Source organism: Harmonia axyridis, chromosome 1 (genome assembly GCF_914767665.1).
Source record: "Harmonia axyridis chromosome 1, icHarAxyr1.1, whole genome shotgun sequence".
NCBI lineage: Eukaryota > Metazoa > Arthropoda > Insecta > Coleoptera > Coccinellidae > Harmonia > Harmonia axyridis.
The window spans coordinates 66,158,475-66,182,065 of record NC_059501.1 but is presented as its reverse complement, the minus strand read 5'-3'; the positions used below and the strand labels follow the sequence as shown (position 1 = coordinate 66,182,065).

Sequence of the window (23,591 nt, the reverse complement as noted above, 5' to 3'; positions counted from 1 at the left end):
ATTGTCCTACTGTTCAACTCCCATAGCTGGACCGCAGCTTTGTATTGGTCTTTTCTTATCCCACAGAAAGGCTCAGGTCCAGCAGGTCTCAACCTTGATGCACTTTTTGCAAGCTCGTCCGCCCTCTCATTTCCTTCAACCCCACAGTCACCTTATTTCCTCTGGCCAGTTGCTTTATGGTGTTACGGCACTCCCAAGTCAGCAGAGACCCCTGAAAGCACGATTCCAGGGATCTCAGCGTGGCTTGGCTGTCCGTGGTGATGTAGATATGCGCCCCTTTGAGGTTCATTTTGAGACACTTCTGGGCGCATACATAAACAGCCATTATCTCGGTCTGTAGAATCGAGGGCTCACTCCCCAGGGCTTTAGAGATCCTCAGTCTAGTTCCATATATCCCAATGCCGGTGCCCTTCTCTGCTTTTGATCCATCTGTAAACCATATGGATGACTTTTTGTCCAGACGATTTATGAAACTTATTGCACTATGACGGTCATTTATAACCGTTTCAAAGGGCGTTTCAAAATCGTAGGTGGTTGGCATAATATCTGATGGTTTTGCGAGGAGGTTTGAATCTAGTTGATTCAGTATCCTCATATGTCCAACCCAGTTCCCAGGAAGGAGCTTTCCATTATGGGAAATCCTTATTGCTTCCAGCAGGCTACATTTCCTTACATGTAGGTGTAAGGGAGGTAAGTCTAGTATGACCTCCAGCGCTGCCGTAGGAACTGTGCGCATAGCTCCTGTGACACCAATACACGCCAGCCTTTGCATTTTCTGCAACCTGATGCGTGTGGTGACCTCCTCGGTTTTTGTCCACCATGCTAGAGATGCATAGGTGACAATAGGGCGTACCACCGCTGTGTATAACCACAGTACCATTTTCGGTTTCACTCCCCATGTCTTTCCAAAGAGTCTTTTGCATGCCCACATAGCCGCCGTGGCTCTGGAAAGAGTCTTATCTATATGTTTCCCCCAGTTCAGTTTACTGTCCAGGATAACACCTAGATATTTACACTCACTAGAGAAGTGCAGAGTCTGACCATTTAAGACCAGAGCTCTGAGGTCGAGATTCCTTCTTCTAGTGAACGGGGTTATTGATGTTTTCGAGGGGTTGACAGTAAGCCCCTCTTCCCCGTAATTTTCAATAGTTTTGAGAGCAAGTTGCATTCGGCTACTTATTGGGCCCCCATGCTTGCCTCTAACTGTCACCACTATGTCGTCGGCGTAAGCCTGGACGTTAAATCCGCCTGTTGTAAGCCTCTCCAAGAGGCCATCCATGACCAAGCTCCACAGCAGGGGTGATAGAACCCCTCCCTGAGGGCATCCCCTGCACGTCAGCACAGTCACTTCGGTTTCTCCCAGATAGGCTGTAACGGTTCGTCCTTTCAACATAGCTGATATCCACTTTACAGTGGAGGGTTCTATCCCTTTCCTTTTGGCTGCATTGCATATGGAGGTATGTAGGGTATTGTCAAAGGCCCCTCCGATATCACCGAACATTGCAAGCAGAATCTCCTTTGCGTTGAGGGTGCCTTCCACCTCTCTAAGAAGATGATGAAGGGCGTCTACAGTAGATCTACCCGCCCTATAAGCAAACTGTTTGCTGTGGAGTTTTACACTGCCTCTTATGTTGTTGTCAATTATTTTCTCCATGGTCTTCAGGAGAAAGGAGGTGAGGCATATGGGTCGATAGGATTTAGGCTCTGGGGAGCCTTTTCGACCCTCTTTGGGTATGAATACTACCCTCGCTTCCCTCCATGATTTCGGGATATAGCCCCTTGTAAAGCTGGCCTTGAAGAGCTCAGTTATCGGGGCTATAAGCACTTCAACACCTTTCTGAAGCATGGCTGGAAAAATACCATTCATGCCTGCTGATTTGAAGGGCTGAAAGCTCTTTATCGCCCATTCAATTCTTTCTGGTGTGAATAGTCTACCAGCTTTCTGAGAATCCCACCTGGTGGGGTTGTATACTTCCCCAGCGGGGGCCCCATCTTCACTGGTAATCTGCCTGGAGCCAGGAAAGTGAGTCTCTAGTAGAGCTCTTAGGCTCTCTTGAGGATCATTCGTAAATTCCCCACATGGCTTCTTTATTTGGCCAATTGGGTTTGAGTGATCCTTAGATAGTACCTTTTGAAGTCTAGCTGCTGGGGCCGTTTTATCTATTCCCTCACAGAAGCTTCTCCAGGACTGCCTTTTGGCTTTCCTGACCTCTTTGTTGAAGTTGGTCAGGGCTAGTCTGTAGGCATTCCAGCTGCCTTCTCGCTTAGCCTTATTGAAGGCTTTTCTAGCAATTTTCTTGAGGTTTTCAAGATGATTGTTCCACCAGGGGACGTCTCTGGAGGTCGTTTTCTTCCTGAGTGGACAACTGTTTTCAAATGCCCTCTGCAGACATGATGTGAAGTGAGCAGAGGCGTTCTCCAGATCCTCATTGGAGCTGATGTTGTATTTCAGGCCCTTCAGATCAGAACTCATGTGGGCTATGTAAAGTTCCCAGTCTGTCTTCCTGGGTATCCTGCACTCAACATCAGCTGAAGCAGTTGCTTCAACGTTGAATTCTATTGCCATATGGTCTGACATGGATGGCTCTTCTGAGACCCTCCAGTTCTTGACCATCCCCGCAATAAAAGGTGTCGCCAGTGTAAGGTCAATTACTTCCCTTCTGATCGCATTCATGAAGGTTGGACTATTACCCACATTTACTATCTCTATGTTAGTAGAAAATAGAAAGTCAAGCAAATCCTCACCTCTATGATTTATATCTGTGCTGCCCCATACTTTGTGGTGTGCGTTCGCATCGCAGCCCAGAATCAGTTGTTTCTTCTTCATGCGGCACCATTCGATGAGGCGTTGTACTTCCTTCGGTGGTGGGCTGATGGCGTCTCCTGGAAAATATCCTGAGGCGATAACAAGCTGCCTCCTGATGTTCTCAGTTCGCACCTCAACCAATGCCGCAGCAAGATCCCTTGTCAGGAACTCTGTAAGTGGAAGACAGGTTAGTCCCCTTCTGAGTATTATTAGGGCTCTTGGACTTACTGCCTTATCGCAGTATATCGTCTGATATACTTTGTTTGGTAGGCCTCTTACTTGGCCTCCATTGATCCAGGGCTCTTGTATAAGCCCTATGTCAACATGCCTTCTAGATGTTCTCCAGCATAAGGCACTAAAGGCTGCCTTCGAGTGCTGGAGGTTTATCTGAAGGCATGTCAGACATCTGCTCCTTATGAGGTTGGATGTCCGCTAGGCTAGGCCTAGGATGATGGCCAAACCATAGTATAAGGAACTCCTTATACTATATATTTAGTATTCTGTGATGGCCATACTCTACTCTCTATGTAAGTTTATGAACGCACCCACTATGTTGTATTTACACTATTTCCTTGAAAAACTTCGATTAAAATACTTTGTGACAGCTTTCCAAGAATTATTTTATTTCAATATCGTTATATCATGTCTATAGTAACAAAAACATATCAGATTATATGGAGGTAATAATTGAAACAATGAAATCATCAATCCATTTCCAACATTCTCCCCCCGCAAAATTATTGAAAACCATAACGATCAGGTGGTTTCACCACACGTCCTCTTCTCGTAATTTTGATTTTCTCCTCTTCCTCTCTATTCCTTCGGTTTCCCCCTAAATTCATCACTTCATTTTCTACATTCTTCAATTTTGGTGGGTCAGTTTGATTTTCTGTTAAACTCGTGGAATCGTTGATCTCCATGGTGTACAAACGTTGGAAAGGTCTCAAGGATTCGCCAGTTTTTTTTTTCACTTTCGCTACTCTCGAAACTTCATCTTTTCCAGGGTATAATTCTAAAACTCTTCCAATGTTCCAGTCTGTCCGTTTCACATTTTCTTCACCAATCAGAACTACGTCGCCTACTTTCAATTCACGTGGCTTTCGTCGACCAGAGTTGACCAGTTATGCAAAATATCCCTTTTTAAAGCGTGTTCTCAATTGATCATATTCACCGTCGCCATATTGTTATGCGACAATACCAACTACCCAGTGTTCCCAACGGAGAAATATTGAGTTTACTACAAAAATACCGCTAATATCAAAAATACTATCAGCCATAAAGACTATTCTTCCACTGACTATTTCCAAAAATGGAGCGAAGCATTCATTTATACACTCGGCCACAATTAATTTGTTCAGAAAACCACCTTTCACTAATCTTTTTATTTCCAAAAGGTGAAATTTTTGCACAATGTTGTCCCAAACAAGCCTATCTGGCGTAGCAGCCAGAAAAGGTACACATAAACTTCAGTTATAAACTTTATATTGTGGAATTTTTCTAGTAAACTCAATATTTCTTCGTTGGGAACACTGGGTAGTTGGTATTGTCGCATAACAATATGGCGACGGTGAATATGGTCAATTGTATCTAATGATTTACAAATTGTATCCAAGCAAAATGGAATCTGTTCAACATCCCATCGAAGACAAAACAAATATTTCATTAAGTGAATCGTGAGTTTCAAAATTGTTATTTATTTAAGTGGTCGAATTAATCATCAGATCAGACTGATCTTAGTACAATAAAATTATTATACATTTAAATTAAAGTTTAGTGGAATCTTCTATTCTGCATGAGGAAATAAACATTTTATTATATGGATTTTGGTGAATTGTTGTGTTGTTTGTAATTGATAATATGGATTAAAAGTTTATTGGCTTTCAAAAGTTAACAAATTATTATTATAACACTATCCGTCCCAATTAAATCCTTTACATTAGATATTGTAATATATCTAGTAAGATGTAATATATATAGTAGATACAAAATGAATTCCTCATAATTTTCAGAATTTGAAGGTCAGACTAACACTATTTGAAACATTTTCATTAATTTTCCATCTAGTTCAGGCATAATTTTAGAATGTGTCGAATTGGCGAGCTATATATGCTTCAATAAATAATTTTGATTTATATTACCTTACTCGCATGGTATAATTAATTATCGATAAATTATCATAATCCATGTGATTTGCATGAGAAATTACTGTAGATTAATATGATTTTTTTTCATTGACTGACAGAAGCTAAAAGAGTAAATAAATGCATAATTCTATAATGTTTCAGCATTCATGTTTTCAAAACGGAAGGGAGTCTTGAAACATTCAAGGCTGAGATTGAAAATTTGGATATTGTTGAAGAATTTATTGATGAAAGTCGAATAAAAGTCAATAACACAGGAGCCTTTATAATCAAAATTGAAAATGAAGTTGATTCTAATGGTACATCTGAACAAAGTATTCCTTACGCAGTTCAGATAATGAAAGAAAATGAAGAAAAAGAAAGTCTTGAAACATTTAAGGTTAAGATTGAAGATTTGGATATTGTTGAAGAATTTATTGATGAAAGTCAAATTCATAAGGAGCAAGCAATCATTATCAAAATTGAGAATGAAGTTGATTCTAATAACACATCTGAACAAAGTGTTCCTTGCCCCATTCAAATGAGAGAAGAGAGTGAAGAAAAAAAAAATTGTCTATTAAATGCAAAACGAGTTACTAGCTGGAAAACTATTATTGCTTCAAAGCAACAAGACTGTCATCTTTGTGAGTTTTCTTCAAAAAATAAATATGAGCTCAATTATCACATGAATACTATTCATTTGAAGCAATTCAAGTGTGATATATGTGATTATGCTACTAATATTAAATATAGTCTCAGACATCATATGGAAAGTGTTCATTCTTCGAGTTCACATAAGTGTGATTTATGCGATTTTACTTCAAGTCGTAAACATAACATCACAAGACATGTAAATACTGCTCATTCTAATGAAAAGCCACATAAGTGTCATTTATGTCATTTTATTACTAGTCATAAGAAATACCTCAAATCACATATAGATGGTGTTCATATAAATTTGAAACAATATAAATGTGATTTCTGTGATTATGTTTCAAGTCGTAAACATGAAATCACAAAACATATAAATACTGTTCATTCCAATGAAAAGCCACATTCCGATGAAAAGCCACATAAGTGTGATTTATGTGATTTTACTTCAAATCGTAAATATGTCATCAGAAGACATATAAATACTGTTCATTCCACTGAAAAGCCACATAAGTGTGATTTATGTGATTTTACTTCAAATCAGAAATATGAAATCACAAGACATATAAATACAGTTCATTCCACTGAAAAGCCACATAAGTGTTATTTATGTGATTTTACTTCAAATCATAAATATGACATCACAAGACATATAAATACTGTTCATTCCACTGAAAAGCCACATAAGTGTGATTTCTGTGATTTTACTTCAAGTCTTAAAAATTACATCACAAAACATGTAAATACTATGCATTCTAATGAAAAGCCACATCAGTGTCATTTATGTGATTTTATTACTAACCATAAGAATAACCTCAAATCACATATAGATTGTGTTCATATAAATTTGAAACAATATAAATGTGATTTCTGTGATCATGCTTCAAGTCGTAAAAGTGACATCACAAGACATATAAATACTGTTCATTCCAATGAAAAGCCACATAAGTGTAATTTATGTGATTTTATTACTACTCGAAAGAATAACCTCAAATCACATATAGATGGTGTTCATATAGGTTTGAAACAATATAAATGTGATTTCTGTGATTATGCTTCAAATCGTAAATATGACATCACAAGACATATAAATACTGTTCATTCCAATTAAAAGCCACATTCTGATGAAAAGCCAAATAAGTGTGATTCATGTGATTTTACTTCAAGTTGTAAAGATGACATCAGAAGACATAAATACTGTTCGTTCCACTGAAAAGCCACATAAGGGTCAGGGTGATTTTGCTTCTAATCGTAAGAATTATCTCAAATTGCATGAAAAAGTCTGTTCATTTAGATTTAAAGCAACATAAATGTGTTTTATGTAATTAAGCTGGAAATATTAAATATGTCATCAAAAGACATGTAAATTCTGTTCAGTCCAATGAGAAGCCTCATAAGTGTAATTTATGTGATTTTGCTTCCAGTCATTTCTGAAAATACATATAGATTATGTTCATTCAGATTAGGAGAAATATAAATGTGATTTATGTGATTATTCTTTCAAAGGGAAAACTCCCTTTAAATATCATTTAGAGTTCATTTTATGTCAAAGGAACAAATGAATATCAATATTTGGGAGTCTTCTTCAGAATCTTATATTATTATGTAAAAAAGGGATTCTGTATTATAATTATAAAATGTCGATATCCTTGTGTTGTTATTTCCACTACATAATATTATATTGTGATTGTGATACTAGCAGAGACAAGAATGAGACGCACAACTCCCCACTAAATTTTATCCGATATTTTGTATCCTTGTCTCACACATCTTTAAAGGCAGTTGGAGATGGCGCCACATCCGCTTTGTGCGTTTTAGCGCGGGAATATCAAATTATTAATTTCAATTCCATTGTTTGACTTTGAGGTCTTGGAGCAATTTCGCGCAACCATAATATTAATACTGAAATTTTTGCCATGCTGAATATTATGATTATTAATCATTTCCAGGTTAAAATAAGGCATAACATTTTCACTACTAATATGGCTGCGTGAAACTGTTTAAAAAAATGGTAATACATCTTTGGATGAGATTATATAGTTTAATGTAATTTTTGTTGAAACTCTTGAAAACATTTATCATATAAAACAGCAACTAACATGCGTTTTTCTGCAACAAATGAGGGTTTTATTAACAATTAGCGCGTTCGGCAATAGCATCCGAGAGCGGACGGATATTTTAGTCACATGACCACAGATTTTACAAATAATCAAGATTTATTTGAAATAAACGAACGGTACAGAGCATCCTGAGCTTCAGCCGTTATGTCAGTTCTTTGATATATGCATGTGGTGCCCTTCGTGGCTAAATGAAATGAAATCATTAGTAAAACATAATATTCATAATATACACTTTTTCTGTCTTGCCTGCTGAAGAGGCGTTAGAAATTTATGCTCTTTTTGATTTTGTTTTCAATATTGAAAAATACGGAAAAATTCTGCAGGTATGGACTTTAATATTATTAATTATTTACTGCTAGAAATGCACAAATTCATTGCTTTGTAGTTGGTTGCCACAATTCATATTACAATAAGAAAAAGTAGCTCGAGAAAGAAGGAAAGATATGGATTATTAGTGTGAGAAGAGTTTGATAAGAATATTTGAGAAATGATAGCTAATGTCTCTCATCTCAAACTTATTGTAGTGCTGATAATTCTTTGAGAGAAATGGCAACCTGAAGTATTCCATGAAGTGCTCATTTTGTGTGAAACGTGAGGAAAATATGTTTGTAGTTACAAAATTATCAAATAATATTTACAAAAATGATTCCTAAATAAATCACTCAACCTGTATATTGTATGATCCAATAGCAAATCCTTTACTATCTTACTAATAACAAGTGGACTTAAATTTTTCAATAATCTGGAAGTTATAACATGTAGGTATAACTTCAGACATGTATGATTCGGAACTTTTCTTATTTTGGATGGTCTTATTACAGCACAATTAAGGCTTGGAAAAATATCTTTCTAATTGAAAAATTTAAACTTCCATGCTACACAATGTGTAAAGCATATTTTTAAAATAAATCATTTCAAGTTTTAAAAATTATTTTTTTGTGAATTCTTCATCAAATGGCTCACTAACAGTTTTGAACGTCTTATCACCAGATGAGAACACTATATAGAGTCGCAATTTTTCAAATTCATAATTGCCATACTTGATCAGACTCTAGCATAATGTTTATTCATTCTTTCAAATTAACTGGCTTTTCCTCTTCTCAAATATTTGCAATGGTGCTCAGTATTTTCAGCAGAAATAATTTGACCTGAAATTTAAACAATTATAAAAATAATCTCTATAACTTACTAGAAACTTACCAATGAATAGACATTTGATTTCCAATAATTTCACGGACTCCCCATTCTTGAAAATAACACCATTCAGAAAAGCAACAAGCCTCGGGTCCGACTGACAAACTTCAAGTCCTTTCCTGAATATGGTATTTTTTTCTCTGAAACTTTCGTATGATAATAAACTATTAGCTGACACAAATATAGATATAGTACCTTGAATACACTGATCTGGCTTTATATTCCCAATTAATTCCATGCTGGGTATATTTATTGAAGAACAGGACATTTATAAAATATGTACTTCTGGGACTTGCTGATGTCCCAGTCGGGACCCTTGAATGAATAAATTTCTTCTGATTCATCCAACTTACTTACATAATTTCGATATTATAAGGTGGATAATTCACTGAAGTATGTCTCATTAATTTAGAAGTAATGAAACCTGTCCGCTTCATAATTATGTTGTAAAAATGGCCAGCTTTTTAAAAAGCTTGGCCTTTTTCTTCATATGCCTAGCTTGAATGTCAATCGCTCCTGAATAAAGTGCACAAGCACAATACTTTATTTCATATAATAACACGAAAAAAATGACCTGTCCTCAAAGTCTTACTAATGATTTTGCCCTAAGTCACCACCAGATATCTCGTTCCAAAAATATGCACACCGCCTATTCATTTGTTATCTGCATATCATACCCATAATTTTATTTAAAATCCAATTATAGAAGTACAACAAGGTAGGTATTGAAATTTTTCAATACAAACTACGACGAAATGTTAATTTTTATAAACAAATAAGCATTAAAGACATATAAAATCCAATAATCCATAGACAAAGATATATAGGATCGGAGAAACAGGAAAATGATACTCTGTTAGTTCGCCGACGTTTCGGAAAAATTTATTTCCATCCTCAGAGCTCTACAAAATTTACGGAAAACATCATTTGTAACATTGATGAAGGTGTTTACAAAAATAAAGGAAAGATGAGCATTACTAAAAGTTATTGACTAGAAAATATCACAGAAAATATGGTCTGGTATAATTTAGATATACAAAGAAACATTATATAATTCAAAACATTTTTAGTTTAAAATAAGAATAAAAGTAATATACACATATATAGGTACAAAGTACTTACAAGCTAGACAAATGTATCTTTCCAAAATCATCTCATTCAAATTCAAATCAATTCTCCAATATTTCACGTATAAAGAAATCATAATATATTAAAAAGCGGGGACAAACAATGCGACCGATGCATAAACAGTACGCCGACAGACGGAGGTGAAATCAAAGGAACAGCGGACTCGAAACAAATTAGGGTAAAAAACTTAGATGTATGTATGTGATGCGCTGAAGTAATGAAGTCGATAGGGGCTAGAAATCTTTATTTTATTTTATTATTATTCATTCCGTAGTTGGATATTTGTTTTTAATAAGGAATAATAAAATCGGCTAAGTTGTTGGATGTCAGCTCTAGAATTTACTGAGTCATGGATACTTATTTGTAACATTTCCTGATCCTACACCACCAATCTATAAGCGCGTTCGGTTATTACCTCGGACCGCTCGGACTTGTCTGAACCGTTCGTTTATTACATCCAAATTGAGGGGAATACAGATCTGGAGCGTTCGGCAAATATATCTGATCAATCAGATGTCGATCTTTTTCGATCTAGCAATAGTATATTTTGGGTTAATTAAATGTTTATTTGGTTTAATAAGTTTATTGAGTAAACACAGTGAATGTAGTAATAATATTATTTCGCAAATGAACAATGAAATAAATACGTAATTGTAACAACATGAATTATACGGAGACGTTCACCGGTCGATGGCTTGGGACGAACTAACTATACCAGTATACCATTACCAGCTGACCGCGTCCTGGACCTCTTCATTGCGTCATGGCGGGGATAGCGGAGACTTCGCGCCAAATGTTCCACCATAGAATATATTTGTTGCATCCCAACCCAACAGTATATAACATTACTAGCAAGGTAAGAGGGTTTTTTTGTGTTGTTAAGTCGAATTTGTGGACAACGTTCTTTCCTTAGTGTGAAATCAACTTGCTTGGATTTGGTCTCATTTATCTTGATCTTCAACTTTTTCATCCAGAGTTGTACTTTGTCCAGGTGTTTCTGGACGAGGTCTGCGGCAATTGATGGATCTTCGTCTATTGCCAGAAAAGTTGTATATCGTCTGCAAATGTTCCTAGTATAGTTTTGATCGATGTGGGCAGATCTGATGTGCACAATAGGTATAGAACAGGACCCAGGACGCTACCTTGAGGAACTCCAGCACGAATGGGGTAATTTCCAGAGATTTCTTGTCCAACTCTGATTCTGAATTTTCAATTCGTCAGATAGGATTTCAGAAGATGGAAGTACTTTAGGGGGAGGATACTTTTTATTTTGTGTAGTAATCCTGCGTGTTAAACTTTATCAAAAGCTTGGCTTACATCGAGAAAAACTGAAGTACAGTATTTCTTCTCTTCGAAGGCTTGGTTGATGGCTTGTGTGATTCTGTGAGTTTGCTGGACTGTTGAATGGCCTTGTCTGAATCCGAACTGGTGATTTGGAATCCATTGGTTGTTGGGGATATCGGTGTTGATTCTTTTCAGGATAAGTCTTTCCAGTACTTTGGAGGTTGTGGGAAGCAGGCTTATTGGTCGGTATGATGATGTATCGTTAGGATTTTTTCCTGGTTTTAGAATTATGAGAATATCTGCTGTTTTTAGTACTTCGGGCCAGTGCTTCAATCTTATTATAGCGTTGAAAATGTTGGTTAAGAGGACCACTCCTTTTCTGGATAATTCTTTTATCATTCTTGGAGTTATACCGTCAGATCCAGAAGCTTTTTTAGTATTTAGCAGGTTGATTTCCGCATATACCTCTTTTGATGTTAAGAAAATTCTTAACATCAAACATAAAATATGTTTGGTATATCTTGTGGTGTGTTGGAAATGCTCTCCTCTATGTTGTCATCTACCATTTGATTGTTTGGAGTGAATACATCGGTTATGTACTCTGCAAATAAGTTTGCCTTTTCCTGTTCGCTTCTGGCCCATTCAGCATTGGGTAATACTGAGTTTTTGATTGGTGGGATTTGTTCTTTCGGTTTACTCTTCGATTTTATAGGCCTCCATATAGAATAATCAGATCTCTTCAAACCAGTTATGTATTGTTCAAATGATTTGTCTTGTGGTTCTCTAAGTCTACTCTTGCGCCTATTGCTATGATTCGTCGTAGTTTGTATTGAAAAATTTCAATAACTAACTTATTATACTTCTATAATTGGATTTTAAATAAAATTATGGGAATGGAATGCAGATAACAAATGAATAGGCGGTGTGTATATTTTTGGAATGAGATATCTGGTGGTGACTTTGGACAATATCATTAGTAAGACTTTGGGGACAGATAATTTTTTTCGTGTAATTATGAAAAGCGATGGACATTCAAGCTAGGGATATGAAGAAAAAGGCCAAGCTTTTAAAAAAGCTGACCATGTTCACAATATATGAAGCGGACTGGTTTCATTACTTCTAAATAAATGAGACAGACTTCAGTGAATTTTCCACCTTATTATATCGAAATTATGTAAGTAAGTTGGATGAAGCAGAAGAAATTTACTCCTTCAAGGGTATCTACTGGGACTGTGGGACATCAGCAAGTCCCAGAAGTATTTTATAAATGTCCTGTTCTTCAATATAAATATACCCAGCATGGAATTAATTGGGAATATAAAGCCAGATCAGTGTATTCAAGGTACTATATCTATATTTGTGTCAGCTAATAGTTTATTATCATACGAAAGTTTCAGAGAAAAAAATACCATATTCAGGAAAAGGACTTGAAGTTTGTCAGTCGGACCCGAGGCTTGTTGCTTTTCTGAATGGTGTTATTTTCAAGAATGGGGAGTCCGTGAAATTATTGGAAATCAAATGTCTATTCATTGGTAAGTTTCTAGTAAGTTATAGAGATTATTTTTATAATTGTTCAAATTTCAGGTCAAATTATTTCTGCTGAAAATACTGAGCACCATTGCAAATATTTGAGAAGAGGAAAAGCCAGTTAATTTGAAAGAATGAATAAAAATTATGCTAGAGTCTGATTAAGTATGGCAATTATGAATTTGAAAAATTGCGACTCTATATAGTGTTCTCATCTGGTGATAAGACGTTCAAAACTGTTAGTGAGCCATTTGATGAAGAATTCACAAAAAAATAATTGTTAAAACTTGAAATGATTTATTTTAAAAATATGCTTTACACATTGTGATAGCATGAAAGTTTAAATTTTTTAATTAGAAATATATTTTTCCAAGCCTTAATTGTGCTGTAATAAGCCCATCCAGAATAAGAAAAGTTCCGAATCATACATATCTGAAGTTATACATGTTATAACTTTCAGATTATTGAAAAATTTGAGTGCTGTTGTTATTAGTGAGAGAGTAAAGGATTTGCTATTGGATCATACAATATACAGGTTGAGCGATTTATTTAGGAATCATTGTTGTAAATATTATTTGATAATTTGTAACTACAAACATAGGTATTTATGTTTTCATTACAATAACTATTAATACTATTCATTTATAGTTTGAGATTTTTTGATTGACAAGCCATGTAAACTTTTGATGGCGTATGTTTTTATGGATTTCTTGTGTGCAAATAAATTATTATTATTATCAAATACTGCATTGATTTTACATATCATTTATTTATCCTATGGCAGTAAGTTATCCCATCACACATTCCCTTGGCACCATAGTCCATTAAATTACTGATGGAAATAAAAAGATATCATCTTCCAAAACACTTTTGGATCAATTTGAAATGAAACTTCCTTTTTTCCTTCTTAAACTTCCATTGAAACATTTTTGTCTTCATAAAACGAATGGAGATTTTAGAAGTGATTCCTCCTTGGAAATATACTTTCTACGAGATCAGACTATTTTTCTTTTATATCTTTTCATTTTTGTAGAGGAATTATCTGTTTTTTTATACTTCTGAAATAAGTAAAATGAGATTAGATAAACGTAACATAATTCAAACTAACCTCTAGAAATCTTTGGGTTAAATGAAGTTCTCTCAGGATCATTATTCCTCACGTTTCACACAAAATGAGCACTGCATATTTTATGGAATACTTCAGGTTGCCATTTCTCTCAAAGTATGATCAGCACTACAATGAGTTTTAGATGAGAGACATTTGCTATCATTTCTCAAATATTCTTACCAAACTCTTCTCACACTAATAATCCATATCTTTCTTCCTTTCTCGAGCTACTTTTTCTTATTGTAATAGGAATTGTGGCAACCAACTACATAGCAATGAATTTGTGAATTTCTTGCAGTAAATAATTAATAATAATAAAGTCCATACCTTCAGAATTTTTCCGTATTTTTCACAAAACAAAATCAACTCAAAACTTCTTAGTATAGTTAAAAAAAATATAAATTTCTAACGCCTCTTCAGCAGGCAAGACAGTAAAAGTGTATATTATGAATATTGATTATGTTTTACTAATGATTTCGTTTCATTTAGCCACAAGGGCGCCACATGCATATATCAAAGAACTGATATAACAGCTGAAGCTCAGGATGATGTGTTCCGTTCGTTTATTTCAGATAAATCTTGATTATTTGTAAAATCTGTGGTCACGTGACTGAAATATCCGTCCGCTCTCGAATGCTATTGCCGAACGCGCTATTAGTTATCCACCACATTCTTCATCGTTATCAGCATAAACGGATGTTAGGCAAATGGGTCTGAAAGATCGGGGATCACTCCCATCTTTCTTCCCTATTTTTGGTATGAAGGTTACTTTAGCCCTCCTCCATATCTTAGGTATTTGACCCAGTGCTAGGCTGCTTTTTGTTATCTTCAGGAGATGGGGAAGAATCTCCTCCATTCCTTTCTATAGGAGTACAGGGAATATTCCATCTACGGTTGGAAAGTGTTTATTGCCGATTCCAGCCGTTGTCTTGTAAAAAATTTCTCAGCAATATCCCAATCCTCCTTGCGGGGATTTTTGGTTTAAGTTGCTATATCAGCGTTTATTATGGGTTCACTACCTGGAAGTGTATTTTGAGGAGAAGAACCGAACGTTCCTCTTCTCCCTCCGTGTATGACCCGTCTGGCTTTCTGAGCAACATAGTGGGGTTGTTTCCCTCCTTTGCCATGACTATTTGTGATCTGGCTGCTGTTGGAGTAGAAGTGATTTTTTCACAAAAGACTCGAAAATTAAATATTTTGGCCTTCCTTATCTCCTTATTGTACAGAGTAAGCTTTTCAGTGTACCCCTGCCAACTACTGTCTCTTTTGGCTCTATTGAAAAGCCGACGAACCTCTTCTTTGAGGGTTGACAGGTTCTGGTTCCACCAAGGTTGTTCGAACTTTCGAGTGTCGGCAACTTGAATGAAAGGCCTTTATTATTGCCGTACTTACTTGTTCGATTTTTTGTTCCAGATCGTAGTGCGGGTGTTTTGTCCCATCATTTTCTATCTGTTTTAAATTATCCTTCAGATGGACCTTATATACAGACCAATCCGTGTTTCTAGTTAACTCCCCCGTTATATTGAATTCGATAATCCTATGGTCTGAAAGTGAGGGTTCATTCATTACTTTCCAACCTGTAACATTTTTCCTGGCAGTATCGCTGGCAATTATTACGTCCAGAACCTCTTCTCTTGCTCTCGTGACAAAGGTGGGAGTTGCCCCCCCCCTTTCAGGGTCTCAGGAGTATTAGCTAAGAGATATTTAAGTAAGCAGTGTAAGCACTCACCTCTAAGGTTGTTGTCCGTGCTGCCCCAAATGATGTTATGCGCGTTGGCGTCACAGCCTATTATGAAATTTTCTACTGTTAGAGTATTGCACTAGCTCCTGCACTTCCGCTGGCGGTGTGGTAGGTCCGTCTCCAGCGCAATAAGCGGATGCAATAACAATGTCTCGGTCAACATCGAGGTGTACCATAATTGGGATTGCATCTCGAGTCATGTATTCTGAAACACGAATTTATTTAATGTTATTTCTTATGAGCACACGGGAACTTGAAGATACTTACCTCTGGTCGTAAATCAATTTGAGTCTTTACAAGCCAAACCTTTGATTTGACCTACTTTGTCTATCCAGGGTTTCTTGATGAGTACAATATCCAGTTGCAACATTGCAAATAATCTTGCAATCAATTTTTAGGGGTGAGAGAGCTGAAATTTTCAGCCCTTATATATCCCCCTCCCTTTTATCTCCCTGCTCCTCCTCGAATTCCACGCGGAAGGATTCTCTCCAGAATTTGAGAAGATACTTTGGTCTTGGGTTAGACCCCCAACCACCAAACAACTTCGCCCAGCTTCCAGGGACGCAGACTCCCCAGGCCTTGCAGTAGAGCCGTCCGAAGCCCCAGACTGAGCTGAGCTCAAGCCATTGCTCTCCTCCTGCTCCCCAGATTTCCCGGATGCTGAGGGCATCCGAAAGTTCATCGCGCATCCTCCTGCTTTCAGAGCTTGAGCTTCCTCCAATTGGTTATCAATCCCAATCGTGATTATGGTTCCTTTTTCCTCCTTTTTGGAGTTCAGTACCTTCCAAGCCTCTGGATTGAGGTTTGCATTCTGAACCTTAATGAGCCGGAGGCGCTTCTTGGGAAGTACTCAGGTCCCTTCCAAGGGTTTAATTTCGGCACTGACTTCGTGAGCCAGTCCGCCGACACTTGGGATCCACATCCACCAGCATCATTCCACAGCGGAAATGTTCCCCGGTGAAGTGGATTCCCCTCTGCTCACAGCCACACATCTCCTCCACCAGAATATACTCTAGGGAGGTGAGTTGTTCGGCTTCCAGTATTGCCCTAGGGTAGTCCTTGGGTATTATACCTATTCTGGACCCTATATTTGCCTTGACAGCTGCTGCATACCCAGTGGCTTGCCCGGTTTTTGCAGCCACTGTTTTCGGCCTTTTAAAATGAGGTCCTTCCGGAGGTGTTATATACTCCGGGACTCTTTTTCCTGTCGGTGTTACCTTCGGAGTGGGGTAATTTGTTGGTTTGGGTTGCTGAAAAATTTGTTTCCTAGCCTCCTCAGGGGCAAGTCCCTGATGGAGCAGTCGCAGGTACTTCCGCATTCCGGCTCCACTGAGACCCTTTCTCAGTGGATCATCTCTGCCGCCTGGTTGTCCCAATTTGGGTATCTCAAACGGCTGACGGTTTTTCCGTTTGTTCTCTTTTCCAAGGGGGCCGGATGAAGAGGTGGAGGTCTTCTCCCCCTCCCCTCCAGTAGGTTTATTTAATTCTTGGTCTTTTTGCATGATTGGTCTCACTAGAAGCTAGGGAATTATACAATGGAGTTCTCCTGGTGCTCCAAGATCGAAACCAGTAAAGACTAGGTCCTCTAACCATTGGTATAACGAGCTGGTCTAGAGGTTCGCTCAAGACCTAACCTTTTTCCTGCTAATCCTGCTTTCCGTTATCCTGAAATCAGGAAATGGATCTATCTTTTCGAGCGCTCGTATCCAACCAGAACGCTGTATAACTCCAATCTTTCATAACTATTTCATACTATTTCTTCTCCAATACTAATTAATATACTTCAGGAATATCTGATTATAGAATAAAAATATGATTTGAAATAAAAAAAATAATTAAAAAAATGAATAAAAATATCAAACCAAAAGCTGTTTAGTAGGTTGGTGATTTAACCTATAGGTGGCATTAGTTTCTGGAGTCTCAATATCCTCGATGATCGTAGATCGAATCTAACTCTATGTAACCTAACCTTTAAAACAAACGTAAATTTTCGATTGATGATTTTGTTGGCATTCTGTTGATAATCGATCAACGTACAACAAAAAAGGAAACATAATTTTATTTACATTTCAGCAATGTCTCATTTAAGTAGGAGAGATATTGATGATTTACGACCTTCTATAGATAGAGCTGTGTATAAAATTCTTGGAGAAAAGGATTCTTCATTGGTCAGTACCGCAGTACATTGTTTAAACTCAGGGTATGATAAACGCAAAACTATTGATAAACTTTCATCTTATGTTGATAGCAAAAAAGCGTTGAAACTAGGGGATAAAATATTTGATTTAGTAGAAGATTTGAGATCATCATATAGCTCGAAGAAACGATCTAGAGATGATACAACAGAAAGAGAGTCCAAGAAGAGCAAGTCGTCTAGTTCTAGATATGATGAAAGGGAGAGAGGAAGAGAAAGGGAAAGTAGATTTGACTCGGATCAGTCTCGTTATAAAGAAAGGGACAATGGGGACAAGAAAAACGGTGATCAGAAGAAAATTTTGGATTTGACACCGAAGACCAATGTCAATATATCGAATATAGCTATTCCAACACCAAGTATTTATGGAATTCCTATGGGACTCTTGAATAGAGGTGAAGCAGACAAGGCGAGAAAAATTGCTCAACTTCAAGCCCAAATAAAAAATAAACTGTCTTCAGGAATTTTAGGGAGTGTTATTCAAATTCCAGTTCCCTCTAATAAACCTACACCTCTCATTCTAGATGAAGAGGGGCGAACTGTTGATAAATCAGGTTAGTTCATCACATCTTATTTTATTACATACTTAATATAGATAATACTTATACACTATGGTGTGGTTTTGACAATTGAAAGAGATTATTTATTTGAAACATCCCTTTTTTATTTCATTTTCAAATATTAGAATCAATGAATGTCTGTGCAATATTATCTTCAATAAATTCTATTCAATAGTATCAACATTTAATATATTTATGACTGATTTTTATTTTTTACACAATATAGGTAAAGCTATTCAATTGACTCATGTTGTACCTACCTTGAAAGCAAATATAAGAGCTCAAAAAAGAGAACAATTTAATAAATCTCAAAGCCATGACAAGGTCCAAGAAGATAGTGGAGAAAGTAGATTTATTGATAGTCGACTTAGTGTTAAGCCAGCTTTACGTACAAAACGTGCCTTGAGGTTTCATGAACCAGGTAAATTCCAACAGATGGCTGAAAGACTTAGAATGAAAGTGAGTATGAAAAAAAAGTTATTGAAAGCTTGACTCACGTTTTGAATTGAACATTTCATTAGGACTTGGGCAAGTTTTACCCATTTATTGAGATACATTTCTGAAATAAGTAACTAATACATTTAGTTTTTTTTTTATAGTGCATGTTATTATTTTGAGCTATTTGAACAGAATCATCTTTCAGCTTAATTGAAGTGCTGTGGAGAACTCAACATAATATCATAAAAAAGTCCAATGAAACCAAATAGGCATTGTAAAAAAAGACACTTGAAAAATATTCTAAATCGAAAGATTATTTAAAATTTGTTATAATGATAGCATTACAGGTTTGAAATTTCATGAATTTGCAGATCAATTTCTGTAAATATGAATTTTTCAGAATTTCAATTCTTGATCTTGGAGGGTCAATGCAGTATCACAACTGATTTTCATAACAAATTTCATGCGAATAATTATCATAGTTTCAGACAATGTCTGGACAAGCTGCCAGCTTTTTTTCATTCATCAAAGATTTATAATTCAAAATAAAAAACCAAAATTGCAAACATATAATGGTAATGATGATATTTGGATTCAAAACCTACAGAATATGATAAAATACTTTAAGTTAAGAATTGTGTAAATTTTAAGGTATTTTTTACTTAATAATAATGTCAACATTATTATTGGTATATCTCATTACTTTTCAGATTTATGTTGAAACATTATCTTGTATTATTTATGACGGAAGGAAACCTCAAATATTATTTAAGTTCCTTTACTGATTTTCTTTTATCAAGTATCGAAAATGATTGGAGAAGGATCTCATTATTTTATTTTGTAGGCACAACTTGAAAAATTGCAAAATGAAATCTCACAAATAGCAAAGAAAACTGGTATATCATCAGCTACAAAATTAGCTTTGATTGCTAAATCGGAAGGGGTAAGTGAAGATATCCCTCAAATGGAGTGGTGGGATTCAGTTATTTTGGAAGATAATCTAGATACAATGAAGGATGACAAAATAGCCATAAAGGATATAGCAATTAATACTTTGGTAGAACATCCAACACAGATGCGATGTCCAAGTAAGGAAAAATCTTTTCAAATTAATTTAGCTTTTATTATGAGGTAAAATACTTTAAAACTTCAGTGGTCAAAGGAATTGAAACTGGAAATACTTGATAGCCTTCAGTTTGGGTTTAGAATAAACACAGTGATTCAGTTTGTGCACAGTATTATATGATTTTATCTGGGATTTTAGAATTTTAAGCCTAGGGCAAATGATTATGTTTGAATCACCGATGATTAATTCAAGGTCGAAATCAATTCTTCCGGTCATCAACACTTTAACTATTGAACAGAATGTATTATAGTCTTGAAATCTGCAGGTAGGTTCAGATTCCGAGTATCTCTGTTAAGATTGTGTATGGGCAAAATCTTTTTCACTTGGTCCAAAGTTATACGAAATTCTGTTTTATAAATTATTGGAAAAATACCCATCCGACTCAACTAAAATTTAAAAATCTCTTACAAAATAGCGAAATGAAGGTTCATCATCTTATAATTGGGGGATGAAAAAAAGGTCTTTTGGAGGATTTTGATAACTCGGAATCTATCCGTCAAATTCAATGAAATTTTGTTATAGAAAAGTTCTAGGTGGTATATGACCACCTAGGCATATATGCCTACTACAATTTGGATTTGTAAAATGTGTGAATTTGAATAAAAAGATTGAAAACTCAGGAATTGTCATTCTGAAAAAGTGAAACTCGTATGAACAAAAAGTTAATATTATTAAATGATATTTGAAAACTGATCGCGCGGATGAAGTGTGATCTCTTGATTTTTGCTTACCTTAGTCAACCTGCACTGTGTTCGAACAGTTTTGAATATTTTTCATCGTTTCAAAAAACACAATTCACTTTTTAGGCCCAAGGCTAATTATATCTTCCCTATCACTGTTGTATCTTAACCTTGAATATAACAGTGACCAAATTACGATTGTGACTTCACCTCCATAGAAATAAAATATGAGAAATCATCATTATCGTTTCTTAAAAAATACTTTTTCAGAATTGAGATAACCTAGAGCTAGATCGTATAATTTCGATAACCTCTACTTGTACCCCCTTCCCTCAAAGTGTTATTGGATAGGGAATTGTTCAAATGACCCAATCGTTCTCTATCAAGACATCTCATTATAAGTATTGTGTAAAGACATACAGTAAAAGGGAAAAAAATGAACTTTTTCAAATATCCATTTAGTTCTTCTATGTTTTCATGGCATGTCACAAATTAGGAAGTTTTGACTTCAAATTTATTTCTAGAAGACTGAATTAAGCTTATTGGAGACATTCATCATTTCATAAAAAAAATATATGAGATTGAATTTGAATAAGAACGCAAAAGCTTCTGACTTCACTTCAGTGCATTTCTCATTTTATATCTTATTTCAGCTGATCCTATCAAACCAGTATATATGCCAGTTTTCTTGACTAAGAAGGAAAGAAAGAAGTTGCGTAGACAGAATAGGAGAGAAATGTGGAAAGAAGAACAAGAGAAAATTAGATTGGGTTTGGAACCTCCACCAGAACCGAAATTACGTATTTCAAATCTGATGCGAGCTTTAGGAACCGAAGCTGTACAAGATCCAACAAAAATTGAAGCGCATGTTAGGGAACAAATGGCTAAAAGGCAAAAGGCTCATGAGGAGGCTAATAACCAACGAAAGCTGACCACTGAACAAAGGCGAGAAAAGAAGGTAAAAAACAGACAAACCGTATAAATTTTTCATTTTTATTATTAGAAAATAATTTAAGTTTAATTCATATTAAATTCGGTTTGCAGGTGAAAAAATTGAAAGAAGATACAACTCTTGGAGTTCAAGTTTCTGTTTATAGAATTAAAGATCTACATGAACTAGCTTCCAAAAAGTTCAAGGTTGAAACTAATGCTAAACAACTTTTTATGACTGGCACTGTAATGCTCTATCCAGATTGTTGTGTTGTTGTTGTTGAAGGGGGACCCAAACAACAAAAGAAATATAAGAGGTAATTTCTTTAGTATATTAATATGTATGTAGGCTTGGTTAATCGATCGTCTAGAGGTATGATTCGATTACCTGGCCTTTCGTCTTTTTCTCCGTGACTGTGTTGGATTTGTAATAATGAAACTCTTTTGAATTATTTACATCTATTTACAAAGCCACAATTATACAGTGAAAACTCAGTATTGAGAAGATCCCAATAACGTCCTAATAACAAGTTTCTCACTACTATACGGTATACGGTACTGAATTTCGTCTTTAACTCTCGTTTAATTGATAACTCGAAACGTCTTCGTCGTACTTCAAGTTTTCGGTAGTCTCGTCTTTAACTTGTTCGCGACTCGTCTTAATCTAGTCCGCGAACCGTCTTTTCGTTTACGTCTTAAGTTGACCGACCGAACTTGTCTCGTCTTTAATTTGAGTTGAACTGTACCGTCTGTACCCGTCTTTGGTTTAATCTTAACTGTACTCGTCTTCGGCTTAATTTTGACTGTGCTCCCTCTCGATTGGAACTACCCTGTCTCGAATATCCCTTCTTTTCGTTTTGGCCACACCTTTAGGGGAAGGTACCATCCCCTAGTCCAATGAAATCTTTTGTCGTACCGCCCCCAAAGATCTTCGCGGATTCCTGGAAACCGAATATTCTAGAAGAACTAGAACCTGAGAAAAAACATGTGAAACACATCTGGCCTAATCGTCTTGTTCTGAAACTTTTCCCAACCCCATAACTCTTAAGTTTTACAATCGACATATGACATTCTTCGACACCCCGAAAGAATAAGACATCCTTTGTGCATTATGTACAATAACCATTCGTTCCCTGTAAATTCTTTGAATTTGTCATGCCCTTGGCACTTGAAGAGACTAATAGGGCTCCACGCATCCGGTTGACCATCTCAATTATTTACAGGGAACAATAAACCGGATCCTACATGTATTAACTGTTCTAATTTGGGTAATATGAATAAATGTGATAAAATTTGAAAATTTCTGTTTTTCATTTCCAGGATAACATGAATCAAAAAAATAATAAACATAATGTGTAATATTTTCAGGTTGATGTTGAATCGTATAAAATGGGAGGAAGATATGGTGAAAGATCCTGATGGTAACGAAGTCCCTAATAAATGTGTTCTTGTCTGGGAAGGAACAAGTAAGCAAAGAAACTTTGGTGAGATGAAGTTCAAAGTATGTCCTACAGAAAGGATGGCCAGGGAACATTTCAAAAAACATAAAGTAGAACATTATTGGGATCTGTCCTACAGTGGAGCGGTGTTAGAGCAAGCAAATGATACGATTGTGTAATTTTATTGAATCATTTATTCGATTTGAGTAATCCTGTAAATAATTAAACATATGAAATTTTAAAGAAGTAAATTATCTAGAACTACAACTTTAGCCCCTCAAGTACCTAATATTAAAATGACTGAAAAATATATTTATTTCCTTTTAGATTTATTCAGTTTTTCTATCACTATACATGCTAATACTTTTGGTTTATTATTTCAATAATGATAAATCAAAACAACAAATAAGGAAAAAAAATGTTTCTACAACTGCTATGGAAAGTAGCGTATTCTTCATAGCTTACTCAATTTCAAAACAATGGATTGCTCATACTATGGGAAATATTATTTCTCACGGCACTTTGCCCACCCCTAGCTTGGTAGA

General features: G+C 35.9%; 3 protein-coding genes and 1 long non-coding RNA gene across 4 annotated transcripts; 3 read left to right on the top strand and 1 right to left on the bottom strand.

Moving 5' to 3' along the window:
• Positions 1-1,577: 1,577 nt before the first annotated feature.
• On the bottom strand, positions 1,578-3,726 carry LOC123673743. The gene is made up of 3 exons (XM_045608392.1): positions 3,577-3,726; positions 1,973-3,193; positions 1,578-1,586 (listed from the first exon to the last, which is right to left on the bottom strand). Exons 1-3 carry the CDS (start codon positions 3,724-3,726, stop codon positions 1,578-1,580), a joined length of 1,380 nt encoding a protein of 459 aa, XP_045464348.1.
• A 597-nt stretch (positions 3,727-4,323) lies between these two features.
• On the top strand, positions 4,324-7,223 carry LOC123670953 (zinc finger protein 64-like). Its single transcript, XM_045604548.1, has 2 exons — positions 4,324-4,479; positions 5,092-7,223. Exons 1-2 carry the CDS (start codon positions 4,397-4,399, stop codon positions 6,686-6,688), a joined length of 1,680 nt encoding a protein of 559 aa, XP_045460504.1. The 5' UTR covers positions 4,324-4,396; the 3' UTR covers positions 6,689-7,223.
• Positions 7,224-11,617: 4,394 nt separating this feature from the next.
• Positions 11,618-13,361, top strand: LOC123670952. The gene is made up of 3 exons (XR_006746025.1): positions 11,618-12,645; positions 12,695-12,835; positions 12,888-13,361. It is a non-coding gene; the product is annotated as an uncharacterized LOC123670952 (long non-coding RNA).
• Positions 13,362-17,641: 4,280 nt separating this feature from the next.
• On the top strand, positions 17,642-23,313 carry LOC123670951 (U4/U6 small nuclear ribonucleoprotein Prp3). The gene is made up of 6 exons (XM_045604547.1): positions 17,642-18,427; positions 18,660-18,892; positions 19,716-19,959; positions 21,331-21,635; positions 21,722-21,924; positions 22,976-23,313. The coding sequence occupies exons 1-6, from the start codon at positions 17,755-17,757 to the stop codon at positions 23,223-23,225; spliced, it is 1,908 nt and encodes a 635-aa protein (XP_045460503.1). The 5' UTR covers positions 17,642-17,754; the 3' UTR covers positions 23,226-23,313.
• Positions 23,314-23,591: the final 278 nt, after the last annotated feature.

Excerpts from the sequence above, each read along its gene's own strand:
- LOC123673743 (XM_045608392.1), bottom strand. The coding sequence starts at position 3,726 with ATGGAGATCAACGATTCCACGAGTTTAACAGAAAATCAAACTGACCCA. Across the intron at positions 3,194-3,576 it reads TTACGAGAAGAGGACGTGTG|ATAAACCTCCAGCACTCGAA; the intron begins GTGAAACCACCT and ends ACATGCCTTCAG.
- LOC123670951 (XM_045604547.1), top strand. The coding sequence starts at position 17,755 with ATGTCTCATTTAAGTAGGAGAGATATTGATGATTTACGACCTTCTATA. Across the intron at positions 18,428-18,659 it reads GCGAACTGTTGATAAATCAG|GTAAAGCTATTCAATTGACT; the intron begins GTTAGTTCATCA and ends TACACAATATAG. Across the intron at positions 21,636-21,721 it reads AACAAAGGCGAGAAAAGAAG|GTGAAAAAATTGAAAGAAGA; the intron begins GTAAAAAACAGA and ends TTCGGTTTGCAG.
- LOC123670953 (XM_045604548.1), top strand. The coding sequence starts at position 4,397 with ATGATTTACAAATTGTATCCAAGCAAAATGGAATCTGTTCAACATCCC. Across the intron at positions 4,480-5,091 it reads AATATTTCATTAAGTGAATC|CATTCATGTTTTCAAAACGG; the intron begins GTGAGTTTCAAA and ends ATAATGTTTCAG.